This window comes from Chiloscyllium plagiosum, chromosome 26 (assembly GCF_004010195.1).
Source record: "Chiloscyllium plagiosum isolate BGI_BamShark_2017 chromosome 26, ASM401019v2, whole genome shotgun sequence".
Taxonomy (NCBI): domain Eukaryota; kingdom Metazoa; phylum Chordata; class Chondrichthyes; order Orectolobiformes; family Hemiscylliidae; genus Chiloscyllium; species Chiloscyllium plagiosum.
The window spans coordinates 37124651-37133909 of record NC_057735.1 but is presented as its reverse complement, the minus strand read 5'-3'; the positions used below and the strand labels follow the sequence as shown (position 1 = coordinate 37133909).

Sequence of the window (9259 nt, the reverse complement as noted above, 5' to 3'; positions counted from 1 at the left end):
TGCATTAATATATTCAATAAGCTGATTGCCCATGATTGCTGTGTGTGCTTTTTCTTTCCGTTTCTTTCAGTGAGTTTTATTGCCTGAACCAGAAACAAATCTCAAACCCCTTCCTTTTTGTAGTATCCCTTTACATGATCTGACAAATGGTCAATTCACTGAATTTTAAATTAGTTTTTATTTAGACCTTTCCCAACCCCCAGCAAATTGAAACTGAAATTGTAGCCATTTCCCAGCAGAAATGTGGCAATGTATTCCAGTGGCTTGTTTTCTGGATTCCAGAAGATCAGCATGAGCAAACTAATCAATTCTGACCCCTTAATTGCTGCAGACTCGTGGTCACAAATTTTATTGTAAACTGCATGGAGCTTTACTTTCTAAGCAAAACTATCCGAGAAACAACTATTATATCCTAACTTATTACTCCTCGCAATTGCTCAAATCTTTTCTGAACCCTTTCAAGTTTCACAACATTCTTCCAATAGTAAGGAGATCAGAATTGCACACAATATTCCAAAAGAAGCCTAACCAATGTCTTGTACAGCTGCAACATGATCTCCCAACTCTTAAACTAAATGCTCTGACCAATAAAGGAAAGCCTACCAAACTCGTCAACCACGTCTGAGGGGAAATTGCGGTCTTTGAAGAAGGAGGCCATCTGGGTTGTTCGGTATTGGAATTGGCATCTGCTCCCAGGAGGACCAATTCCAATACCGAACAACCCAATTGGCCTCCTCCTTCAAAGACCGCAATTTCCCCTCAGACGTGGTTGACAATGCTCTCCACCGCAACTCCTCCACTTCCCGCTCCTCTGCCCTTGAACCCCGTCCCTCCAATCACCAGGACAGAACCCCACTGGTCCTCACCTACCACCCCACCAACCTCCAGATACATCATATCATCCTTCGTCATTTCCGCCACCTCCAAACAGACCCCACCACCAGAGATATATTTCCCTCCCCTCCCCTATCAGCGTTCCAGAAAGACCACTCCCTCCGCAACTCCCTCGCCAGGTCCATACCCCCCACCGACCCAACCTCCACTCCCAGCACCTTCATCTGCAACCACAAGAAATGCAAAACTTGCGCCCATACCTCCCCCCTCACTTCCCTCCAAGGCCCCAAGGGATCCTTCCATATCCATCACAAATTCACCTGCACCTCCACACACATCATTTACTGCATCCGCTGCACCCGATGTGGCCTCCTCTACATTGCCTACTTGCGGAACGTTTCAGAGAACACCTCTGGGACACCTGTATCAACCAACCCAACCGCCCCGTGGCTGAACACTAACTCCCCTCCCACTCCGCCAAGGACATGCAGGTCCTTGGCCTCCTCCATCGCCAGACTTGGCAACACGATGCCTGGAGAAAAAGCGCCTCATCTTCCACCTAGGAACCCTCCAACCATAAGGGATGAATGCAGATTTCTCCAGCTTCCTCATTTCCCCTCCCCCCACCTTATCTCAGTCCCAACCCTCGGACTCAGCACCGCCTTCTTGACCTGCAATCTTCTTCCTGACCTCTCCACCCCCACTCCCTCTCCGGCCTAACACCCTCACCTTCCCAACGTCCCTCCCCCAAGTCCCTCCTCCCTACCTTTTATCTCAGCCCGCTTGGCACACCCTCCTCATTCCTGAAGAAGGGCTTATGTCTGAAACATCAATTCTCCTGCTCCTTGGATGCTGCCTGACCCGCTGTGCTTTTCCAGCAACACATTTTTCAGCTCACATTTGGAGTATTGCAGAGAGTTCTGGTCACCACATTACAGGGAGGATGTGGAAGCTTTCAAAAAGGTTCAGAAGAGATTTGCTAGCAAGTTGCCTGGTTTGGAGGGAACGTTTCATGAGGAAAGGATGAGGGAATTGAGGTTGTTTTCCTTAGAGAGGAGATTGACAGGTGACTTAATTGAGACATATACTATAATCAGAGGGTTAGATAGGGTGGACAGCGAGAGTCTTTTTTTTTCCTCCGATGACGATGGCTAGCATGAGGGGCCATAGCATTAAATTGAGGGGTGATAGATATAGGACAGATGTCAGAGGGAGTTTCTTTACTCAGTAGTAGGTTGTGTGGAACGCCCTGCTTGCACCAGGAGTAGACTCGCCAACTTTAAGGACATTTAAATGGTAATTGGATAAACATATGGATGAAAATGGAATAGTGTAGGACAGATGGGCTTCCGATAGGTTCCACAGGTCAGTGCAACATTGAGGGGTGAAGGGCCTGTACTGCTCTGGAATATTCTGTGTTCTATTTTATGACTAATAGAATTATGGTCACTGGCCCAAACGTTCTCCCCCACTGACACCTCAGTCACCTGCCCTGCTTTATTTCGCAACAATTGGTCAGGTTTTGCACCTGCTATAGTCGGTACATCCACATACTGAATCAGAAAATTTTCTTGTACACACTTAAATTCCTCTCCATCACAGCCCTTAACGCTATGGCAGTCCCAGTCTGTCTGAAAAGTTAAAATCCCCTACCATAACTATATTATCCTTACAGATAACGGGGACATTCTTATCAATTTGTTTCTCAATTTCCCGCTGACTATTGGGGATCTACAATATAATCCCATTAAGGTAATCATTCCTTTCTTATTTCTCAGTGCCACCCAAATAACTTCTCTGGATGTATTTCCAGGAATACCCTAAATACAGCCGTAATGTTATCCCTCATCAAAAACGCCACTCCCCCTCCTCTCTATCCTTCCTATAGCATCTGTACCCTGGAACATTAAGCTGCCAGTCCTTTCCATCCCTGAGCCATGTTTCTGTAATTGCTATGATATCCCAGTCTAATGTTCCCTGAGTTCATCTGCCTTACCTGTCAGGCCTCTGGTGATAATGATTTTGTATAACCTGACTCCTTATTAACTTAATGGAAGGGATGACTCCCTCCAAATTAGGAGATTCAAGTCTAAAATTCAACCCTAGAGGGAGAATTACAAATCACAAATGTAAGACAATTAAATTGAGCTGTTAGCCAGGTAATCATCTGAATCATAAAAAACAAACGCTTATTCTAATCTTCTGGTTGTACAAAGTTTTATCCTTTCCCACTCCCCTCAGAGTATCCACACTGTACACATCTATAAACTTTGCAAAATGCTTGTTTTGTTTGTGCACTGTAAAAAGAGGTTTGTTGTTCAGTACATACACACAGTGTACTCTTCAAGAGCTACATAAATGGACTCCAACCATATTCAAGGATTTACATTTTCCTTTGAAAAATAACAATCATGGAAATGCAGAATAGAACTTCCCAAATACTGGCAAAACTAAACAGGATTTTTACATGATTTAATTACGTAAATCAGTGGACCTGTTCATGCCCATTATAAGCATAATTGATAATTGTCCTTTACACAGGTCACTTAACAGCTCATTAATTCAACATCTGCAAGAACTTGCTAAGTGCAATCTGTGCAACGGGCATAACTCCAGAAGTCCACCTAAACCACAGGTTTTGCAGTGCCATGGGATTGCTGCTGGCACATTGCTACTGTTCTGACACTTAAAACTCTTCCACCACGCAAGGTCTGTTCTGGCTCCCAATAGAAGACTCAAATATGAAGGCTTTTCTGGTGCATTGGGCACATCCCTCTCCTAATATACTCGAATACGTCGATTAAAATACCCACAAGGCTCCATTGTAACTGGGCCAAAGGTAAAGCAAACTTCTCAGTTATAACAAATTTGACAGTTGGCACTCAAAGAATCAAACAATTCCACTTGGAGATTGCCACCAGCTGTACAAGACTTGGATGTCAGGGGTATGGAGGCAGGAGTGCAGATTCAAGCAGTGTAAAATGAACTTTTAAAGCACTTTGTAATCTGACTTAGTAAATCTGGAATTGCTGGACAATTAAAAGACTCATCAAGATGGTCTCCCAGCATCCTGGTTCCACCATCCTGGTAGGTGCATAACCTAAGGATAATGGGGAGTTGTTGACTAATCATGATCATTAGGCATAATTAGTCTACAACAGAGCACAAGGAAGAGCAGAGGGTGGAAAAGCTTTGGGACCCATGGATCCAGAATAACCTGTTTCACACTGGCAATGCAAACTATTTACAAATGATCAATGCATTGCAAAGCCTTCACTGTGAACTGATGTTGACTAATTTAACCAGAATGTTTAACATTCTTTCTAGTGATGTTCCTGTGGGCAGCTTTAGTTACGTAATTCCATAAAAAGTCAACTTTGGCTAGCATGCAAAACATTTCAGAGAACACCTCTGGGACACCCGGACCAACCAACCCAACCACCCCGTAGCCCAACACTTTAACTCCCCTTCCCACCAAGGACATGCAGGTCCTTGGACTCCTCCATCGCCAGACCATGGCAACACGACGGTTGGAGGAAGAGCGCCTCATCTTCTGCCTGGGAACCCTCCAACCACAAGGGATGAACTCAGATTTCTCCAGTTTCCTCATTTCTCCTCCCCCCATCTTGTCTCAGTCAAATCCCTCGAACTCAGCACCGCCTTCCTAACCTGCAATCTTCTTCCTGACCTCTCTGCCCCCCACCGGGCTATCACCCTCACCTTGATCTCCCTCCACCTATCGCAATTCCAACGCCCCTCCCCCAAGTCCCTCCATTCCTGAAGAAGGGCTTATGCCCGAAACGTCGATTCTCCTGTTCCTTGGATGCTGCCAGACCTCCTGCGCTTTTCCAGCAACACATTTTTAGCATGCAAATCAACCAAATTTGGATGTTTTCCTATACAATATTAACAGGGCACATTACTTCCTTGTTATAATTACTTTCAGTTCTAGCACACTTCATGTGTTTGCAAAACACCACATTCTGGTTAGTGAGAAAGAAATTACAGAAAATCTCTCTATACTTGAACAAAATAGGTTACATTTTGTCGGTCTAATTTGCATCCTTTGGAACAGTAGAAATTCAGATGAAAGAGGTATATTTTGAAAACAACTCATGAAAATATATTATGACATTTCTAATGGTAATGGATCATGGTTGTAATTACTACTCAAACATTCAAACAACTCTTCCTTCACCTTTAAAAAAAAAGCACAAGAGTAAACATTTCCCTATTTAAACGTGTTCATGAATAAAAGTTCATAGTCAAAGTTTCTTTGAAAACAGTAATAATCACATTCTTTATCAATTTATACAATACATCAAAGTAAAGGCATTCTTTGAATTATAGTACAAAGGTTTGCACAAATATACATAACGCCTTATCAATAACCAACATTACAGAAGACGGTGAATCTCCCTCAGACAGTTAATGGTTTGAAATTCCACCTGTCACCCTTGTTTTCTCAATACAGACACAAATAAACCTCTATTCAGAAGCAACTCACTTTCCTGGTACAAAGTTAAAAATTACACAACAGCAGGTTTATAGTCCAACAGGTTTAATTGGAAGCACACTAGCTTTCGGAGCGTCGCTCCTTCATCAGGTGATTGTGGTGGACACAATTATAAGGCACAGAATTTATAGCAACTGTTTACAGTGTGATGTAACTGAAATTATACATTGAAAAATACCTTGATTGTCAAAGTATTTTTCAATGTATAATTTCAGTTACATCACACTGTAAACAGTTGCTATAAATTCTGTGCCTTATAATTGTGTCCTCCACAATCACCTGATGATGGAGTGACGCTCTGAAAGCTAGTTTGCTTCCAATTAAACCTGTTGGAATATAACCTAGTGTGGTGTGATTTTTAAACTTTGTACACCCCAGTCCAACACCAGCATCTCCAAATCATGACCTTCCTGGTAGCTCATCCTGATTCACATAATTATGTAAGTTGCTGATATTCTCCTCACTCTGTTCCATTCTGTCTTTCCATCAACATGACGGCAGAGTTTTCAGGCCCTGGTGAGGTGTAGAACAGAGATGGATGTGTCAGCTTCCTGACCCTGTTACCCATTTAGAGAGGTTGAGGTGGATTTGGAATCTGAAGGGGCTGACTGCAGCCAATTAGGCTAATTAAGAGCCTTGCTAAGTAAGGCTAGTCCACAGAGACTAAATGGGAGTTTCCAGTCAGCCTTCAATCTCCTGATAACAGTTTTCTTTTGGTGGTAGGGGAAGAAAGAAGTGAGGAGGAGAAAGAAGTAATTTAACTGCCTGAAGGTGGGCAGCAATTGGCAGAATCTGTGCCAGTCATCCAGGGGAGTTCACATGTTTTCCCTACCTGCCTTGATGAGGGTACAGCCAAATGGCACCTTCCAGAGGGATTCTCCCACTGGCAGTAGCCTACCTGGTTTCTCTATTTTTTAAACCAATTTTCAAAGAGACTGGTCAGAGGGTGCCTTCCTGTTGAAATACCCTCTCAGCTATGTATTCTTTATTACAGTTTGCAACACCACTCAACCCAACGTCCCCTGTTAATTCTTCAGTTTGGAGAACACATCTATCACTCTTATTTTGGCACAGAACCTCTCTCTATGCCAATTAAGTGGTTAACCTGCATCCCCGTTCTAAGTGATTAAAGACTTAACAGCCACCTAGGTTTGTCTAATACATTATAATCAGTTGTATTACACTTTGATCTTTTACTTATAAATTCTGCGTCCTATGATCCTGCTCCACTAGCGACCTGAAGGAGCAATGCTCTGAAAGCTTGTACCTTCAAATAAACCTGTTGGACTATAACCTGGTGTCGTGTGACTTTTAACTTTGTCCACCCCAGTCCAACACCCGCACTTCCACATCATGAACTCAAGATAGCTTTGTTCAGCAATCTAAACTTTTGATTTTAAACCATTTACACACAGAATAATGGTGCATTCTCATTGTGCTTGTTAATAGCTGGTGTTGGGTAGAACAGATGTCCCAAATATAAAATATTTTGTGGGCACATTTGGATGATTCATGAATTTCCATTACAACTTGGCCGTTGGCATAATAAACTTGTTCTGGCTCCTTCTTTTCAGCACCAGTTAGGTTATTACATCAGTGGGCAGAAATGGAGGATGTATATTAGACCTCTGTTGAATGCCATTACATTCAAATCTCTGGTCAGACCACTTACTTCTGAGGGAGAAGGGTCATAATGCAATGGTGGCTTACACACTGAAATTGTATGGAAACAAAACAGGCTCACAAGAATTAGAGAATGTAAGACTACTTTTGAAATAATTAATTTTTTGTGCTATATATTTGGGATGAATCATTTGGTATGGAATGCTAGTTGGCAGCAGGTAGCCTGGTAATCAAAACATCATACGATCCTTTGGAATTATTTTCATTATATATTAAAAGTTTTTATTGATCTGAAAATATAATTAATTGGTAGGTGTTCAGTTCAACTTAGTAAGTGAGACGCACTAATATAATTTCAATTGGCTTTGAAAACAAACTTCGCATTTCAATATCCTTGGACTGAGATAAGGGCAGGGGGTCCAAATCAACCAAGGCTTTGTTCCCAATCACCATTTACCACACTCCTAAAAGGTGCCAGGACATGAGTGAGCTGTGGCACTGTTTCAATGAATAGGCTGACATCATTTACTGTCTAAGCTCACTCACAAACAAGAAACCATTTAGTAAGATACACTCACAGAACTATGTCCCAGCATGAGTCACTAAGGAGAGTAAGGAAGAGAATGATACTTGGGGATATATTGTCGTCATAGAGGGTTGTTGGGCTTTACCCAAATACTGATGCTTCTAATAATTAGCCAGTCTTTTTGACTGTTTGTTATAGATATTCGCACACAGTCTACACTGAAATCAATGATGGTATTGATATCTTTTTTATCAAACAGTCCTTTTTGGAACTCATTTAGTTTAACATAGTCTGAGCAATCTTTACCCTTCTGCGTTATTTTTGGATTCTTTCCAACTTCAAGGATGCCAGAATGAAGAATATCATTATGCCTATCTTCTGAACCAGTGACAACATGGATTCTGGTAACATTCATTGGCTTCATGAATACAATACTGAAGTAGTCTCCAGTGGAGGGTGATTTTCCCCAAAAGTACGCATCACCATTACTGTAAGCTTTGCTGGGGTCATAGTTCTCAAATACTTTGAGACTTGTGTAGATAGTCGCTGGAGGGTTGTCAGGAATATCAAAGAAGTCCTCTTCAAAGTCATCATCCTTTAACCTATTTTCAGTCCCTCTGAAAGAGGAATAATATCCAATATGCTGAAAAAGGGAAGGCTTAAAGCGGATGACATCTTTTTGAGTGAGAAGGCCTCGAAAATGAATCAGTAACCAGTCACATGGCATCTCCTGATAAAACATCAGGAGAAAGTGGGCCAATCTTGGAAGGTCAGTAGAATGGTAAAGTTTTCCGATATAACCCAACTTGGAAAACTCCAATGTCACCCAATAGGAACCCTCCTTCGAAGCAAGGACTTTCTTGATTGCTGTTAGGAAAGAACGGGCACATTGAACGTCGTCTTCCAGCATTAGGTAATATTCGGATAAGTTTGCACAGAAATTGAGCAGGAAAGCATAGTCGACATTTTGTTTTGACCTGAAAGTCACACGATCTGCTGGGTCATTATAATTTCGTTTCAGACCTTTTAGAGATGGATAGTACATTTGGGGAGCATGAATGATAACCAAGTGGCCAGAGATAATATGGTGAGCAAATTTTCTGGAAACCTGTTGAACTATTTGTGCATTCCAAGCCATGTCAAAGTCTGCTAAGTGTACGACCACCACCATCTCAGTGAGCTCTTCATTTGTGGACTGATCAAATATGGATTTTAACGTTTCAAAGAGATAATTCCCACGTTTTCGTTTCACTGAAGACAGTCCTACTGTAAGATATTCTGCAAGTAGACAGATAGAAATAAATTTATTCAATTGTCAAAAGTCTAAAGATATGCACTAAAAATTTCAAAGCAAAAACCAATCCAATCTACTTCCATTTCACTAACAATGTAGGAGGCTGCATTCAAACGGTTTCATACAATAAAGGGCTGGTCAAAGCCTATGGTTCAGTTGGGATATTAGGTCAACTTTACGCGACTGACTGAACTGGTCCTCACCCTGAACAACTTCTCTTTCCAATCTTCCCACTTCCTCCAAATCAAAGGAGTAGCCATGGGCATCCGCATGGGCCCCAGCTATGCCTGCCTCTTTGTAGGATATGTGGAACAGTCCATCTTCCGCAGCTACACTGGCACCACCTTTTCCTCCACTACATCGATGACTGTATCGGCGCTGCCTCGTGCTCCCACGAGGAGGTTGAACAGTTCATCCACTTTACCAACACCTTCCACCCCGACCTCAAATTCACCTGGACAGTCTC

At 42.3% G+C, this 9259-nt stretch overlaps 1 protein-coding gene across 8 annotated transcripts in view; it reads right to left on the bottom strand.

Annotated features, from left to right (window-relative positions):
* Positions 1–7250: 7250 nt before the first annotated feature.
* LOC122563251 (alpha-1,3-mannosyl-glycoprotein 4-beta-N-acetylglucosaminyltransferase C-like) overlaps positions 7251–9259 on the bottom strand; it is a 168500-nt gene continuing 166491 nt past the window's right edge. For all 8 annotated transcript variants that reach the window (XM_043716885.1, XM_043716882.1, XM_043716881.1 and 5 more), the window contains one exon: positions 7251–8777. In XM_043716885.1, the coding sequence (XP_043572820.1) occupies positions 7621–8777 (1157 nt within the window). In that variant the 3' untranslated portion in view covers positions 7251–7620. The remainder of the gene's footprint in view (positions 8778–9259) is intronic.